This window comes from Equus asinus, chromosome 12 (genome assembly GCF_041296235.1).
Source record: "Equus asinus isolate D_3611 breed Donkey chromosome 12, EquAss-T2T_v2, whole genome shotgun sequence".
NCBI classification, from domain to species: Eukaryota; Metazoa; Chordata; class Mammalia; order Perissodactyla; family Equidae; genus Equus; species Equus asinus.
The window spans coordinates 27,587,087-27,605,781 of record NC_091801.1 but is presented as its reverse complement, the minus strand read 5'-3'; the positions used below and the strand labels follow the sequence as shown (position 1 = coordinate 27,605,781).

At 41.6% G+C, this 18,695-nt stretch overlaps 1 protein-coding gene across 2 annotated transcripts in view; it reads left to right on the top strand.

Moving 5' to 3' along the window:
* LYN (LYN proto-oncogene, Src family tyrosine kinase) overlaps positions 1-18,695 on the top strand; it is a 113,502-nt gene that overhangs the window by 46,369 nt on the left and 48,438 nt on the right. The window contains exons 2-8 of one of the 2 annotated variants that reach the window (XM_044744194.2): positions 7,450-7,586; positions 10,640-10,685; positions 11,518-11,623; positions 13,620-13,718; positions 13,840-13,943; positions 14,475-14,624; positions 15,734-15,886. In XM_044744194.2, the coding sequence (XP_044600129.1) occupies positions 7,455-7,586; positions 10,640-10,685; positions 11,518-11,623; positions 13,620-13,718; positions 13,840-13,943; positions 14,475-14,624; positions 15,734-15,886 (790 nt within the window). In that variant the 5' untranslated portion in view covers positions 7,450-7,454. The remainder of the gene's footprint in view (positions 1-7,449; positions 7,587-10,639; positions 10,686-11,517; positions 11,624-13,619; positions 13,719-13,839; positions 13,944-14,474; positions 14,625-15,733; positions 15,887-18,695) is intronic. The other variant, XM_044744195.2, reaches the window with a different exon arrangement.

Genomic DNA, 18,695 nt, shown 5'->3' with positions numbered 1-18,695 from the left:
TGATCAAATAAGAAAGGCTGGAGCCAGGCAGAGATGGTTACCAGCTTACCAACTGTGTCAACATGGCTTTCTGGGAGATTTTTTAGAGGAAAAATATCGAGAATGTTTGAAAATGGTTACCGTGGTATATAAGAAGAAAAATCTCAGCCGCCTAAGTAAAGAGAGTCTGGTGACACCCTTTTCCATTCTCTCTCTTTCAAAAGGAATTTGGGAAAATTGACAAAAGACAAGACAACTACTTAAGTTAGGAATTGCTGGAGTTGACTGTGGAGTTTAGTTCCTGCGCTCTCTCCTCCTCTGCCATCCTGAGGCCCCCTGACCCCCTCTCTGAAGGTAGTTTGAAGAAAACATTGCAACTCCTCCGTAGACTTCCTTCTCTGAAAAAGTCTCTAAAGTAAAGTAAGAAGGGAAACAATGAAAGGGGGTCAAAAGGGTTCAATTTGGGCGGGCAAAGTAAATCTCTTGAGTTAAATAACTGGCACTGGAATGCACGTGTGAGGGCTGGAGGGCGTTCGTTTAGGGATGGATTCCTATGAATGACCCTTGAACAGACTCAAACTACTTCTGAAGCCCAAGATCACTTTTGTTTGGGATCTTTACCACCCATCTCTATGTCTTTCTAAACTCTCTAATTCAGAAAACTCTTTTGGAGACAAAGCTCCCTCCACAGAGAGGCAGCAAGGCCTTGGGTGGGTAAAGAAGGCAGCTTTGAAGCCAATGGGCCAAGATCCACTCTACCGAAGACCTTTGACAACCTGGTACTGCTTCGTCTCTGGGCTTTGCTTTCCTGTTGGTGAAATGCCAGGCACAAAGTAGGCAATTACATGTTCTTCCCTTTTCTCTCCCCACCTCCTTTATTTCCTACCGTCATAGATGTTTCTGGTTGCTCCAGAATGACCACATGATATTGCAAGGTCAGGCAAGAGAAGGTCAGGAACAGGAGGAAGACTTGAGCCCCCAGTGAGCCTTTGGATGAGTGATTCACTGTTGCCGGGAAAACTCAATGCAAATTAAAGCATTCAGTTTGGGAAGTTGTGGTGAAGTAAAAAAAAAAAAGTTTTTAGTTTCTTTTTGGTGACTGCTGGAATAAAGGCAGAAAATGCATGAGTCATAATAAAAACAAAACATAGTACCAACACAATTTCTTTTGTAACACTTTCTAAAGGCAAGAAATTTAGTTTCTGAGGAGTTACATTCTAGTAACTTTGTTTTTAAATTTTAAGATCTAGGATTGTGTGAAATAATTGCTAAAACATGGATTCAGATTTCATAGAGGGGAGCAGCATCCAGTTTCCTATTTTTGATGTCTTTAAGCTCTGATAATATGAAAAATTAGTCATTTAAAAACTTATGTAGCAGACAAGTAGGCAAATTTGTATAGACTTCAGGTTAAAATATAATATATATGATGGAATACCTTTTAAACTTGTGATACCCATGATGAAAAACAAAATTTTACCCCAAATGTATGTTCTATCCAAACTCAGGAACCTCTTTCATGGCACAATTTTTCTCCTCCTCCCTAATTACAGAGTAGTACATACGTGTCCATTCAGGTCATCATGCAATACAAAAGTGTCCAGCAGGGTCCGGCCCAGTGGCATAGTGGTTAAGTTCGAGCGCTCCACTTTGGTGGCCCGGGCTCCCTGGTTTGGATCCGAGGTGCAGACCTACGTACCGCTCATCAAGCCATGCTGTGGTGGCGTCCCACAGAAAAGAAGTAGAATGACTTACGACTAGACTGACAACACTTTCCAGAATGAAAGTGAGGTACAGAGAGGTTAGGCAACTTGCCCAACATCACACAATTAATAATTGATGGATCCAGGATTTTTGTTCAATCCAACTCCACAGTCCTTACTCCAAAATATTTTGCAAATAGTAGTATCTGCCTTAGGAGTTTGTAAGAGATATAAATTGATTGATATATTTAAAGTTGTTTTCAATCAATAATGATTGATGGTCAAGAATGTCTGAATTATACAAATCTCTCTTTTTAACCCACCCTACTCTCATAATATGTCAGTTTTACCTGATTTAAAGAATTATCCCTTATTGATGGGCATCTAGATTGTCTTAGTCTATAATATAAATAATGCTAATATGAACATCCTTGTGCCCTTGTGCAAGTGTGTCTAAAAAGGAAATCCTCTAAAAGTTCTCAACATAAAAACAAACCAAAACCTGATAACTATGTGAGGTGATGGATGTGTTAACTAGCCTTTTCGTGATAATCGTTTCACAATATATGTGTGTATCAAATCATCACCTTGTACACCCTTAAACTTATACAATGTTTTGTGTCAATTATACCTCAATAAAGCTGGAGGAAAAAAAAACGAACAAATCGCCAGAAGTGGAATTCCAAGTGGACAGTTGCTTCTTTGTTGAGGAGGTGGAAAATCGATTGTAAAGCATTATTAGATCTTACCAGAGGCAGCAGGATGATACACAAAGAGTTGTAATTAGTTTTTTACCCCGGAGTCTGCTTTTTTTGGTGGTTGTTTTTTTTCTGAAGGATTTTAGTATTCTAAGGTCCTTGAATGAGGATGAGCCACCCCTAGTGGATATTTATTACAATGAAAAAATTTCTGGAAAGAAAAGTTACCAGTATCCCATTTTCTGGATGTGCTGGTGGATGTCCGTATGTGAGCAAAGGGTTGCCCAGCTATTTGTGTCTTGGTAGACCATCTAGTTGAGCTCGTGTGATGAACATCCAGAGCTGAATTTGCATGTCAAACCCTCGGTTATTACTATTATTAACCCAAAGTCTCCAAGTATGAAATGCCTTCATTTACTGTTAAAAAAATTGAAGACATTGTCAACTACATCATCCACAGGGCTTTATGTAAAGTCTATCATATGAAACCTTAACTTCCGGCTGGGGACTGGCTTTCCCGTGGAGAGCCTGGGTTACTTCCTCTTCCCCTGGTGAAAGCGTGAAAGCACTGTGACTGTGCGGTGACTTGGAGGTGACTCATGCTGCCCCTGGTCTTCCTGCCAGGAAACCTGCTACAGCAAATCTGTTACCCACCGTGTTACCACATTTGCATTTCCCTCTTTTCCTTGGCTGGAGTTTTCTGTTTTCATTTTATGAACCTCATTATTGTCTCTTTTGTAAAGCACTTAGAATTCTTTTGAGAAAGAAGCAGGCTACAAAAATAATCTCATTAATAAGTAGATAAAACACAAGTTTCAAAGTAGCCAGTGTATGGCAAAATGATAATAGCACAGCCTTTAGGCTTAGACCTGGCCAAAGCTGCGTGTGAGGCCCAGTGCCACGATTCACTAGCATTGTGGCTTTGGGGATTTGGGCATTTAACCTCTGTAAGCTTCGGTTTACTCCTCTGTAACGTGGGCTTAATACTTCCTGGGTCATAGGGTTTCTTCAAGGATTAAATGAGGTGCCTAATTAGAAAGTTATAAATGTTTAATTAAAAAATATGATCATGGTGAAGAGTAACTCCTATCACTTGCAAACATGTAACTACTTTCTCAGTTTTTGTTGGGGTTGCATTGTATTTTCTACTTTGCTGGTACCTTCACACAGCATGAGGAATTGCAGGAGCTGGTATGACTTCCAGTTGTTCATTCCCATGTCACAGCGAGGAGCCCTCCAGCTTTCTTGCTGGAGCGCGTCTGAACTGCACGGCCCCAAAAGCAAAGCTCGGTGCCCAGTGGGCATGGTTCTGCCTGAGCCGTGACGGGATGGTAACTCCACACGGAGTAGCGTTGTGATTGTTCCCATCTACAGTACATACATTTAGTTCTCAATTATCCATGGTGATGGGGGCGGGGAGAAACATGATGTAAGTGTAAATCAGTGATAATCTGTGGACTATCGCCACCCCTCACACATCCACCTGCTTTTCATTTTCATGCTTCTTCCTTCCCACGGCCACTGCCCTGGGACAATCGCCATCATCTCTTCATCTGGACCCCTTCAGAGGTCTGGTCATGGATTTCCCCACTCCAGCTCTCTTCTCCCTCCTCGCTTCCGACAACATTCTTTCTTGGAAGTAGAGATCTTTCGTGTTGTTTCCCTGGTTGAAAAACTTGCCATGGCTCCCTGCTGAAATGAAGCCTGCGCTGCTCGGCATGACATATAAATAACACCCCACAAAGTACATTTCTAATCTCATCTCCTGCCCTCACACACACACACACGCACACACACACTCATACACACACACACACGGGGGGGCAGTCTAACATCTTGAACAAGTTTTCTGTATAAAGTTGTTCATAATATCCTCTTATTTTCTCCCCCCTTCACCTTTTTATTTTGAAAATTCCACTTCTACAGAAAAAAAAAAAATGAATGTCCTCAGCTAGATTGATTTGCCACATTTGTCCCACCTTTCTCTTTTTCATTTTGTCTGAAGTGTTGGAAGTGGCGGGCCCCATGAGCCTGCATCCCTCCAGGGCTCCTCATGGATATTCTCCTGCAACCACGATACTGTTGTCACGCCTGTAAAACCTGACAATTCCTGGATATCATGTTCTGACATATTCAGATTTCCCCAATTTTCCCAGCTGTGTGTCCTCCCCTCCCCCCATCCAGGATTCATTCAAGGTGCACACATTGTGCCTCTTTAGTCTCTCTTCATATGGAATAATTTGCCCCCACACCGCTCCCCCGATACTTTTTGAAGTGTCCAGGCTAGTTGTCTTTAGCACACTTTATGGGTTGGTCAGATCATTTTTGTTCCTCTAACCTCTGTATTTCCTATAAACGAGAAGTCGGTTCTAGTGGTCTCTGTCTCTCTGTTTCTTGTAAAACAAGGACTGAGGTGGATTTCTCCTCCCTTCCTTTTCCCTGCTCACCTTTAGCAAGAGGGGTGGGGGTGAGGATGTAGGAAGCGCTGAGTGCCACAGCCGGGGCCGCTCCACCCATTCATTCTTTCAGTAAATGTTCTTGGAGCCCCTGCTCTGCCCCATGCAGGCACTGTTTTCAGTGCTGGGAAAACTGCACTGGAGAAGCAGGCTGGGAGCCTGCCCCATCTGCTTCCATTCTGTTGGGGAGCTGACCATGAATGAACCAGCGTTTAATGCAGTGTCAGTCCTAAGAAGAAAAATAAGAGGGTAGAGTGAGAGGAGTGGGCAGAGGGCTGCTCTTTTCAATAGGGTGGTTGGCGAAGACCTGTCTGGGGAGGTCACATTTGTGTAGAGATCTAGAAAAAAAGAGAGAGCTGGATAGAGAGTGAGAGAAAGAGGTGGAGAGAGGGAGAAGAGAGAGCTGGAGAGACAGAGAGCTGGAGATGGGGAGAGAGAGAGCTGGAGAGAGGAAGAAGAGAGAAGTGAAAAGTGAGAGCAGGAGCAAGCCGTGAGGGCCGGGGGGCAGCCCCAGCCGGTTTGGGAGTCCCCGGCATGGGGGTTCCTGTGTCCCAGTAGCCCAGCATCAGAGCGTGGGGGGTGCGGGGGCGGGCGGCCCGCGCAGGGCTCCTCCCCCAGAGCTTGGTGTGTGCTTATGGGTCGTGCTGGGAGGCCTTTTCCAGTACCAAGTTCCCTCAGTTACACAGCACCATTTTAATGGCTTACCAGTTAAACACAGCTTTTTTTAGAGAGTGGGAGTGTGTGGGGGCGTGGGGGGTGGGATGGGGGGGACTGGTGAAAAAAGAACTTGTCTGTTTGTTTACAGATCAACTCTAAACCCATCTCCCTTGTTTACAAGTCTTTAAAACCCATCTCCATGTCAGAAACTTTAGCATATGAAAAAAATGTGCTGTTTTGAATCAAAGAAGTACTTGCTTCCCCTTTATTTTGGGAACTACAGCTCGCTAGTTTCAGAAAGAGGTGTGACTGTCCTTTAGAGGCTTCAGATGTCAACTCATGAAATGATAAACAAGTGGAAGTTTGCAGACCAACTGGAAGCCTGCAGAACAAAACAGAGATGAGCTGTGGCAACAATGCCTGTGGGTGACAGTTCAGAGAGGAGTTCTTGAGAAGTCTTACAACAAATCCTCCCCAGCAGTATTCCCTGATTTCCCCCCCACCCCCCCTTCCCCAAACTCTAAATCATCTTTCCTTCCTCTAAGGTTCCAGGCAGTGGTCCCCAAAGGGCGGTGCTTCAGAATGACACAAATCATATGGGAGCACCCTGCCCACACTGGGCCCCAAGAGAATTTCCTGGAATGTGTCCAGGGAATCTGTCTGTTGAGTCTGGATGATTCTGGTGTTGCTTGAGGTGTGGGAACCACTGCCCTACAGGGCCTTCTAATGGAGAGCCTAACAGATTTTGCTTTGTTTTTAATGTGTAGATTTGACCATGAGGCTATACTGTAAGGCAAGATTCATTACCGATTTCAATTTTTAAAATCATCTTTTTAGCCCCAGAGTGCTTTGTGTGGTGCTCTACACATCCTAGTATTAACTGAATAAATGAATCAGAGTTTCGCCTTTAGAAGCATGGTTATGTCGTTCTGCACTGGTCAAGCACAAGCCCGCTTCTGTCCACGGTTCTTCCTCCAAAGTCTTACGTACAATGGTGACTTGTGATACCATCATTTGTGCCTCTAGCTCTGCCATCTCTCCTGGTTTCCACACTCACATATCTTACTAGGAAGCCTGCTGGATTTGATCATTTGGATGTTCCTACAAGCATCTTTTCTTCCATTCCTGGCTCCTCTTTTATTTCCAGTCTTGGTGAAAGCCACATTCAGTTGGAGCTTTGTTCTGTGCATTCTAACTCCCAGTCATGCTTGCCTTTGATGCCTCCAGCCCCTTCGCTTTGCCTTGCACATTGTGTCATTCGTCTTCAGGGTAAGAAAACTCCTCAGCGTTGCACCAGAGGTGTGCCTCTCTCTCCAGCCCTACTCCTGGCCTTCCCTACCGGCTCCTTGACTCAAGGCTTTCACGTTGTAGAACTAGTTTCCTGAAGGGATCAGCTTGAACTAGTTCCCTCAGGGGTGAGATTGAACTAGTTGCCTGAAGGGGCCATATTATCTGAGGGCCAGTACTTCGAACCTATGTGAAGTTCCTTCTTCCTGGAAGCCCTTTACTGACTTTACCACCTGCCTGGCATCCCTCCCGTTTTGACTCACCAGAGCATTTCCTTCAGGACGCTTGCCCTGACCGCTTCCTTTTCTTCTTGCCTGAGTTAGATGTCCTTTCCTAGATCCACTGCATCCTCTGTCATTGATTGGTCACATTGTACTGTAATATTAATCGACACATCTTTGCCACAAGAAGATGAGCATCTTTAGAGCAGGAATTATGTCTTGCTGACATAAAATTGATGTTCAATAAATAGTTTTTGAGTGAATGAATGCACAAATGAATGATGAAGCAAACTGGTTTGTGAACAGTATCCACATTTGAGTGTGTTAAACTATCTATGATAAAGAATAAAGTATATTCTTTTTACTCTTCGTTAATTGGAGGAATTTTGATGACTTGAAGCCAGTTCTCGAATAGTAAAACAATGTCATTGCTCTTATATTCCAACAGGAAATATGGGATGTATAAAATCAAAAAGGAAAGACAATCTGAATGACGATGGAATAGATTTGAAGACTCAACCAGTACGTAATACTGACCGAACTATTTATGTGAGAGATCCAACGTCCAATAAACAGCAAAGGCCCGTAAGTAGATAGTCTCAGGGGAGAATTCCCACAGCAGGATCAAAGCATGGCTGCGTGATTTAAACACCAAATCTGTAACATGTGCATGCAAAAAGTCACATCAATTACTTGGGCCTCAAATAATTTTTGGTATGATTTGTAACTTAATCCTTTAAAGATCTCGTAAATTTTAGGGATAACCAGGCCACTTATTGTACAGTATAGCGGCCTTTGGTCACCTTCTTGTGTGTGGAGAAAATCATCTTTCATATTACTGGAGTGAAGACCCACTCTTTATATGAGGATCTATCTGTCTCTCCGAGCTCGGGTGACATAGGACAGGTCGTGAGATTAGTGCAGTGGTCTGGAAGCAGAAGGAAATGCTGGAGTCAAGTCAGAAGCTAAAATAAGTAATAGCTAAAATGTCCTTTGGCATATCGTACTTTATCCAATCTTATCACTCTTTAATTAATTCCAAATAGTACAGATACTGAAGTTGTCATGACTTATTCTAGAAAATTAAAAGATTAAGAAAAAACATAGCTAAAAAACTGCCCCCAACCTTGGACAAATATCTGTACCAGAAATTTTATGTGAATTATGTGCTGTTCAATGCATTTCGGAAATGCTTGGCAAAGGAAGAACTCTTACCGCATTTCGTGGAAAAGAGAAGCAGACTTTGGATAATTACAACATTAAGTGCACTTTATTTCAGATCTTATATCCTTTCCATCTACTCTCTCACTATCTTATACCATATATATATATCTTCCCATAGCCTGGTTTTTATGGAATTCCTCTGCATTTAAGCTGGAAACAACTTATTTCGGGTTAGCCCAAATGCCTTTATTAAGAATTTTCAGAGTTTCTCTAGTTTGACATGTTTTCAAATGCCTTGGCCTTCTCTAACTGTGTTATGTTACCAAGCCCTTCTGCCAGGCCCCTCCCCCACGGACCCCATTATCCTGCAGGTATGACATATGTCAGTATTATGTATCATTGTTGAAATTTATAAATCACCATTGGCCTTCTTAAAAAGAAGTGGAGATGAAGAGTGAATACAGCATGCTGTTAATTATCATACATGATGTTTCTAGATAGATAAATTAACATTGTAATTTTATATATAGAAACTCAAAATATATGTTATTAATAGCTTTAATAATTTAGTGATACTAAATACATATAATAATTAAAAACATTATATAAATAGATATAGGTATAAAATTATATTATATAAATATGATTAATGGAAAATAAAATGATGTAAGGAATTGGAGACACAAATAGTTTTGTTGTTATAGACTTCAAAGATCCCATAAAAAGATTCCGACTTTTGCTGGTATCACATATACCAGATTTTACTTGCTTTAAAACCTAAGTTTTCTTTTGTTTTTGAATGATTAACGAAGATGTCCTTTATTCAGAAAAGCAAAGGGAAATAGTATAAACTTACACACCATTTTTCCTCTTATTTAGAGTAAAAGAGGCTAAAAATTAAGTTAGAAAGCAGAAGTAGTCAACATGTTAGAAATCGTTCAATTCCCTCATGTATACCATAAAGTATTTTAGTCTGTGCCTTCTGTGGACACCGATGCCCTTGTTTCGTGAGCCAGTTGGTTTGGTTTTATCCTGTGGCTATAGATAACGCTCTCAGCTCCGGCCAGATGTGCCAAAATGCGCGCCCTGGATTGATTCCAGAGATGTGATGAGACAATGAGGCTGAATGGGTGCAAACTCAACAACCCTCTAAGGAAAAGACATTACAAAGAAAAATGGTAGATGAACTGCACATGTGTGTTTTGGTCTTATAAAAAGTGTATTAAAACATTTATAAATTAAGGACTCTGATATTTGAAAATCAGCTTGGTGCTTTTAGAATGATTTAATTAGTTTCTCATCTTCTAATTATTTCCTCTAAATCATTTAAAATTGATCATACATCCTAATTATGCAAATCTAAATGATTTTAAAAATCAGTATAAAACTTCTTGAAATAACTATTGAAGGATAATATGGACCCATGAGTTTCCAATGCCAGAAAATATAGTAATCTTCCCAGCCCCAACCTTGCAATTAGGGGTTTTGTAGGCTGACTTTCATCAGAAATTTAAAGTTCAGTACAAACTATTTTAGTCCCACTCCATTAAGTCACTGTAATCAAAGAGAAAAGTTGCTAGATTTGTGGGTATAGGCCTCTGACAGGACATTCCTTAAAAGGGGCCCAAGAGGCCTTGTACGTCCTCCCCTTCGTCACTGAGAGAAAAGGGAATTTGATCTAAAAGGTCATTGAGGTGGCCTTTTGTGCCACCAGACCCTTCCTGATAATTCACCTCCCAACTAAAAGAACACGGGATGGCATCTGTCCCCATGATGGGATCAGGGTCAGCCACAGAAAGCCCGGATTGGGTAGGAGTTGTTCCAGCTGCTAGTAACAGAGTCCCAACCACAGTTTTTTAAGCAAGTCTGGGAAATGTGGAGATCATCAGTCCTGGGCCAGGGTGGCAATTTCACAAAGCCACGAGGGCCCCAGACCACTTGCATCTTTTGCTCTGCTGTCCCTGGTGTCTAGTTTCCATGGCTGCTGAGCCTCCAGCCTTCACCTGTTTCTAGGCAGAAAGAAGAGGGCAAGGGAAAGGAGAGCCGGCCCCAAGGCCCACACAACTGTTTTGGTAAAAGATACACTCCCTGCTGCCATCTGCGTAGAATGCTAGAGAATTTGGAAGCATTGTCATTTAGCTGGGCAAGTTGCCAACCTAAATAATATTAGGGTTCTGTTACCAAATCAGAGGGAGAATGATGATTGGGTAAGCCTCTCGCAGCCCCTGCCTCGGGCCCTGTTCTTTTCTTGCGACTGCAGGCAAATGACCCTTTTAGAAAGCAGAGCCGTTTCACTGAGCTGTGTAGGTCAAGACTAGTTTACAAGATGGTTTCTCTGTATGCCTCTCATTTCTGGCTTGATAAATTAGTAAATCTGAACCTCATTTGCTACTGTTAGAAAAATATGTCACCTACAACATGAATGTAAGAAAAGCTAAACATAAAAATTTTTTCTAACAAATATTCTCTCCTAGGTTTCAGAATCTCAGCTTTTACCAGGACAGAGGTTTCAAACTAAAGGTATGTTTTCATCGCAACATGGTAGTTTCTTCACTGTTAGAGACTCCATAAAGTAGTTGTCCTGGGTGTTTTTATTTATTTTATTATTGTGGGAAGATACTTGTAACATAAAATTTACCATTTTAACCATTTTTAAATGTACAGTTCAGTGGCATTAAGCACATTCACATTATTGTGCAACCATCACCACAATCCATCTCCAGAACTTTTTCATCATCTCACTGGAAGTCTATACTCATTAAACACCAACTTACCTCCATCCTCCCCAGCCCCTGGCACCACCATCCTCCTTTCTGTCTCTGTGAGTTTGACTACTCTAGGAACCTCATTAAGTGGAATCATACAATATTTGTCTTTTTATGTCTGACTTATTTCACTTAGCATGATGTCTTTAAGGTTCATCCATGGCGTAGCATGTGTCAGAATTTCCTTCCTTTCTAAAGCTGAATAATATTCTATTGTATGTATATACCACATTTTATTTATCCATCCATTTGTCACCAGACGTTGGGTTGTTTCCATCTTTTGGCGACTGTTAATAATGCTGCTATGCACGTGGGTGTATCATTTCTTAAATATAGAGTTGGAATTAATTATAGCTGTAGGTCTGTACGATTTGAGATAACAAATACTGTACTTGGTGTGTACAGCATGTTACTTTGTGTAGACCATGTTAGGCCCTGGGCCCCACTAGGGAGGAAACACACTTCATTATTTCCAGTTGCCCCGCTCTTCAGCCCGTCATCTCATCCTTTTGGGCCTGATGAGCATTTGTTAAAAGGTTTCTGCTGATGGGTTCGTAAAGGTCTTTGCTTGTATTCTTCATTTTTAGATCCAGAGGAGCAAGGAGACATTGTGGTAGCCTTGTACCCCTATGATGGCATCCACCCAGACGACCTGTCTTTCAAGAAAGGAGAGAAGATGAAAGTGCTGGAAGAGTGAGTGCGCCAAGTGCACGGTGCCTGCTGTTCCTGTGCTCAGGCACCGAGTCCTGCATGCTGTCCCCCTCCTTTTGCTTCCAGCAGCACAGTGATTGCCAGATACCCCTCTTGTGGTGGGCGTGAGGTCCCCCCAGCCTCCTTGCTGCCAGGAGGGCTTTGGGAGTGAGAGGAGTAGGGCCAAAGGGGTTTTCCTCTTAAGTTTGGCTGTGAGCACTCTCTAGGTGGTTTCCTTTGAAGATAGACACCAGTTTCTTTATCCATCTGTGCTGCCTAAAGAAGCTGAGGTCTGTGTGGAATTGACATATTCTTTTTAAATGCCATCTTTATTTAGTTATATTACTTAAAATTCAGAGTTGGTGTATGGGCCCAACTTGGTGTGATTTATAAGGACCCTGTGCTGAAGCAATAGTCATCTTGGAAAAGCCCTTGCTCAGCAGTTGTGGCACTTCTGCGAAGACACTTCTGTGAAGATGCTTCTGTGAAGACATTGGGACATCCTCATTTCCTGACGCCTCCATGCTGACTCACAGACCTGTGGCCTTGGGGCTCAGGACAGTACCGAGAATAAGGAACTCCAAGTCTCTTAATTCTTGCTTGCTTTTCCTACTAATTTTGCATACTTTGTCACCCTGGCCTGCTGACCAGGGTTAGAAGGAGGAGGAGACTCCTTATTAAGTATAAGGCATTAAGTGGTTGGGAGCAGTTGTCACTTACTGGTTGACCACGAACTTGGGCCTAAGGCTGGCCCTGTCACTTGATAGTTGTGTGACCTTGACAAGTCACTTCAACTCTATACCTTAGTTTCTTCACTTATAAAATGAGAACGGCAATACCTGTCATGGTGTTGATGTGAGGATCGTGTGTGTGTATGCATATATATAAATATAGCACAGTAGTCCCCCCTTATCTGCAGTTTCACTTTCTGTGATTTTGGTTACCTGCTGTCAACCACGGTCTGGAAGCAGATGATCCTCCTCCTGACATATTGTCAGAAGGTCAATAGTAGCCTAGTGCTGTGTCAGAATGCCTGTGTCATTCACCTCACTTCATCTCATCACGTAGGCATTGTGTCATTTCACATCATCACAGGAAGAAGGGTGAGTACCGTAGAGTAAGATAAGAGAGAGAGAGACCACATTCACATGATTTTTACTACAGTATATTGTTATAATTGTTCTATTTTTATTATTAACTATTGTTAATCTCTTACTGTGCTTGATTTATAAATTAAACTTTATTATAAGTATGTATGTATGGGAAAAATCACACTATATATAGAGTTCAGTACTCTCCTCCGTATCAGGCATCCACTGAAGTCTTAGATGGTACCCCCCTCAGATAAGGGGGGACTACTTTATAGGCATGTAGTAAGAAGGTCGTCCTTCACGTCCTACAGACAGGGGTCCCATCTGTGCTTGGGAATTTGAAGGGGAGCATAGTTGAGGTTCATAGGACCCCATCCAGTCCTGCTTCCTTCACTGACCCCAGCCTCCTCCTGGCTCCTCACTGAGGGCAAGAGCACAGTGATGAGGCCTACCTACTTGGAATTATCTTATGGTTTTCTGTTTCCTTTTTCCATGGAAACCAGATGTTTTAACAAAGGAGTTTATAACACAGAAACTATGGATCATTATTCCTGGATTCCCATTTCTGTAGGAATCCTAACGCATTTCTTAGCTATCCTGGGGGAGTTACAAACGTTTTGCTTCTGCACCATAGGAACCATTGTCACCAACTCTTTTTTGTGTAGTGCTGAGCACAGTGACCCACACTTCAGTTGTGAGGCTGTTTTCCTTTGCTGCAGTCTCTAAATGTGTTTTTGTTTCAGCAAGGGGAGTGAATTTTCCTACTGGATTCTGGGGTTCCAGGGATCTTCCCCACCCTCCGTCACAGCCCCCACTTCCCCCCAAAAATCAAACATCTTAAGACAGTTGCTCCTGTAGTTCCTGAGTCATTGGACACAAATAGTTTTTGAGATGTGCTTCTGTTGCAGGCATGGAGAGTGGTGGAGAGCCAAGTCGCTCTCCACAAAGAGAGAAGGCTTCATCCCCAGCAACTACGTCGCCAAAGTCAACACCTTGGAAACAGAAGAGTGAGTCCTCGCATGTTGTCATCTTGATGGTTTTGTGCACTGTGTGGGATTTCTTGTTTATTCTTTATCTGTTTCCTTCCCTGGAGCATAACACCCATGAAATGTTATGATGTCTCCTCAGGTGGTTTTTCAAGGATATAACCAGGAAAGACGCAGAGAGGCAGCTGCTGGCGCCCGGGAACAGCCCTGGAGCTTTTCTCATCAGAGAAAGTGAGACATTAAAAGGTAGGAAGTGGCTGAAGCCCTCTTAAAAGACACTAATTAGCAGCAAATCATTCTTAGAAACTGGGCTAGAATCTTTTGAAGAAGGGATATATTGTGTTCTAGTAGTGAAAGTTTTATAGGTTGATAACAAATAAACTGAAATGATTAGTTTTGCTACTAAAAGTAACATAGGAAGCAGACATAGCTATGGTCATTTCTTACCATGCTTTCTGCTTGCTGAGCCTCTTACATTATTATTTAGAGTAAATCTTGAAATTTTAAGAGAAAGAAAATCAAGATAACTTCAATTCAGTGAAATAATTTAAACTGTCATGAAGAAGGAAAATGGCATGTTGATAAGCTTCATAGCAAACAAATGCTAGATTCATTTGTTCAGTAGACTTTTTATAGGACTTTTAAAATAATACACTGTATACATAGTTAATTTATATTTTGCATATTTTTACACAAAATGTGTACCACAGTGTTGTATAGTGCAGAGCTTATTTATGGACTATAAGTGTAATCTTTACTGTACTTTTTCCCTTCCAGGAAGTTTCTCTCTGTCTGTCAGAGACTATGACCCCGTGCATGGTGATGTCATTAAGCACTACAAAATTAGGAGTCTGGACAATGGCGGTTATTACATCTCTCCACGAATCACTTTTCCTTGTATCAGTGACATGATTAAGCATTACCAAAGTAAGTCAAAACTGAAAGTTGGACAAGACAAAATATGTTTATTATGATAAATATATGGTGTCAAACACTTTTTTACATTAAAATTCTTAGGCATCCTATTTCTTTTGGATAAAGTTAGAGGATCATATTCTGTAATTGATTCTAAATTAATCTTTTATTAAAAATACCTTCAAAGTCAGATTTGATCTTTGAATAATTATCTCAGTCCTTCCCACCTGGTCCGCACTATTTGAAAGTTAATGTTCCAGCATCACAAAGAGGAAAATGAATATTATTTTTGTGTAATGCGTATTTTTACAACACATCTTTAAATATTTGGAATAGGAATGCAGATTTGCAGATCTGTTTCTTTGTGTATATGTGTGTATATGTTTGTAAAAGTAACATGTACTCTTGGTAAAAGAAGACAGAAATAACAACAAAATATTTAGAAGTGGCAAGTCACTGGTCCCATTCTCTAATGACATTCTCAAACCGTGTTATGCTATGCTGTGACCAGCCTTTATATTCATTCCTGCTGTGAATGAACTGAAGTTGGTTGTAGTGGGCAGCTGTTGTTACTGCTTATTTTTACAACCTACTCTAAGGAATACATATTATACAATTTGCTTAGGCCTCAAAATATGGAGAGAGCAAGGTACACCAGATTTTGTGGAATCTTCTCTCCCTCCCTCTGTCATCCCCGTTCACTTGTTCGTCTGGCATGCATGTTGAGAGCTGGTGGCGCTCTGGCCCTGTTCTGGGGCCAGGGGCCCCCTGGTGACATGGCCAAGCCCCCCCTGTTGGGCCCTGAGGCACTTACATGGGCTCAGTAATCTGAAATTACATTTTATGAAGTGTGACAACCTGTCAGCCTTTGTTTATCTATTTGGTTTGTTGTCTTTGTTTTATAGATTAGCAGTACTAATGAGTCAAATTGTGTGTGTCTTAAATTAGCTTTCATTTAAGAATTTCAAAAGTCACGATCCAAAAGATGTCCCATGAGCATTTTAGGTTCATAGACTTTGACACATTGGAAATTATAAGACTAATAGTGAAAACTTCTCTACAGATACCAGTAAAATGCAAAGTGTGACCTTTCTTAACCTTGATTTTCTCTTTCAAATTAGAGCAGTCAGACGGCCTGTGCAGGAGACTGGAGAAGGCGTGCATCAGCCCCAAACCACAGAAGCCGTGGGATAAAGATGCCTGGGAGATCCCTCGGGAGTCCATTAAGTTGGTGAAGAGGCTCGGTGCTGGGCAGTTTGGGGAAGTCTGGATGGGTGAGTGTGTGGCTCTGGAGGCTGAGTCCACTCCAGGGGGACGACAGGAGAAGTGAGGGCTCCAGCCAATTTCTATCACTTTTCTCAGCCAAACGCTCAACTGTGTCAGAAGCCTCCCTTCTTTTGCTTTTCTCCATCCACCTTACACCAAGAACTGGCCTGCAGAATTATTTGATAAGACTCTTCCTCTTCCCTGTGACTTAGTAATTCTCTTTTAAAGTGAACATTTATAAGGAAGAGAGCAGCAGGTGTTTATCCTGGTTGTTCTCTCTACTCTTCTGTGACTCTCTCATCACCAGGTTCTCTGGACACACATTTCAAGTACAGGAACTTTGCTTCCGCCTCACGGAAAGCTGCACTTGGGTTTAGGACCGTCCTTACTAGCGGGCTTCATAGGGGCCTCACAGTTATTGCAATTTCTCACCAGGAAGTTTTCTGAAGAGGCTCAGAATGCCATCATTAATGAGTCCGTCCTCATCATTAAGTGCTGCCTGCTCAGGCTGGTAAGAGGTGACCAGAATTATAGCAGTGGCTTTCTCCAGGCCATTCTTTTTGCCCATGTATCTTTTCTAAAGTTTTTATAGTGAATGGGAGTTTCTTTGTTTTTTGTGATAAGAATAAAAAAAGCTTTTTTTTTTTAAAGCTTCATGTTCTCTTCATGGTTCTAATTGAAAATACATTTTTCTGGAAACTTCTGGAAAGGATAATATGTTAGGTCATACACATCATGCTGGATCACTGTCTGGGTGCCAGCTTTGTGTGAGTGAAAGCAAACGTGATTTCTCAAGAGAAGAAAGAATAGACAGATTTTTTCTTTTAAGATTTTATTTTTCCTTTTTCTCCCCAAAGTCCCCCAGTACATAGTTGTATATATTTTTAGTTGTGGGTCCTTCTAGCTGTGGCATGTGGGACACCGCCTCAGCATGGCCTGATGAGTGGTGCCATGTCCGGGTCCAGGATCTGAAACCCTGGGCCGCAGAAGCAGAGCGTGCGAACTTAACCACTCGGCCACAGGGCCGGCCCCTGGGGTAGACAGATTTTAAACACTGTCCAGCCCCAGGCGAGCAGAAACTAAGACCCTTCCAGCCTGCCGCAGCCATGTATCCTTTCACTTCCCCATCCAGGGGTCTGTGAGGGAGAGGTTTGTCCTCTAAAATCTTGGCTCCTCACATCACAGCTTTGTCCACTTTCTCCTGTTGTCACTGCGTTAACCCAAGTGTCTTTTAAATATGGTGGATACTGACTCAGCATGTAATTAATTCTTACTGTACTGTACGTCTTTGTGAACATATTTACAGAATTTCAGATAAATTATCATTATGCAATCTCACGTTCTTCATTTTGGTTGGGGTATTTCAGAACCAGTTGGCAGTGCGTATCAGGCACTCTCCATTCCAGTCAGCGGATTCATGAGTGTGAGCGCTCCCTCTAGATGTGGTCTCTTCTCCTTCACACTCTGTTGCCTGAGTCGTAATATTATCCTCCTCCTTTCTCTATCTGCTCTTTTCTTTTTTATTGAGGTAAAATTCACGTAACATGAAGTCAATCATTTTAGAGTGAACAATTCAATGACATTTACTACATTCACATTCTTGTGCAATCACCACCTCTATCTAGTTCCAAAATATTTTCATCACCCCAAAAGGAAACACTGTACCCATTCAGCAGTCATTTTTCGTTCACCCTCCCCCAAGCCCATGGCAACCACCATTCGACTTTCTGTCTCTGTGAATTTGACTACTTCAGGTACCTCATATAAGTATATATGGATTCCTCATATTTAAGGAATCATATACTATTTGTCCTTTTTGGCCTGGCTTATTTCACTTAGCATGTCCCCAAGGTTCACCCATGTTGTACCAGGTGTCAGAATTTCATTTCTTTTTTATGGCTGAATAATATTCCATTACATGTGGATATACCACAATTTGTTTATTCATTTACCTGATGAACATTGATGGACATTTGGGTTATTTTCACCTTTTGGATATTATGAATAAGGCTGCTATCAACACTCATGTACAAATTATTGGGTGGACAAATGTTTTCATTTCTCTTGGGTATATACATTCTTTTATGAATGGAATTGCTGGGTCATATGGTAATTCTATGTTTAACTCTTTGAGGAGCCATCAAGCTGTTGTCTGCTCATTTTATTTTATTTTAATTATTTTCGAATGTACATCATATTTCAAATTCTGTGTACATTACATCATGTTTACCACCCGAAAACTAACTATAGTCCATCCCCTCACATGTGAGCCTAATCACACCTTTTGCCCTCTCCCCTCCCCCCACCCCTGTGGTAACCACCAATCTGATTTCCAATGGTATGTAGGTTTTTTTTTTTTGTCGTTGTTTTTATCTTCTACTTATGATTGAGATCATATGGCATCTGACTTTCTCCCTCTGACTTATTTCACTCAGCATAAAAAACATACCACCTTTTTTTTTCCCCCAGGCATTTATATTTATTTCTTAATTTTTTTTTTCAACTCTATAGCATAGGGACAGGAATAGTATAATAAACATTGTATACCCTTCACCTAGATTTACCAGTTAATATTTTGCTGTATTTGCTTTATCTTTTTTGTGCATATACCCATGCATACTCATACCTTTTTTGTTGTTGTTGAACCACTTGAACATAAGGTGCAGACATGAGGACTCTTCACCCCTAAATTCTTTTTTTTTTTAAAGATTGGCACCTGAGCTAACAACTGTTGCCAATCTTCTTTTATTCCCCCCTGCTTTTTTCTCTCCAAATCCCCCCAGTACATAGTTGTGTATTTTAGTTGTGGGTCCCTCT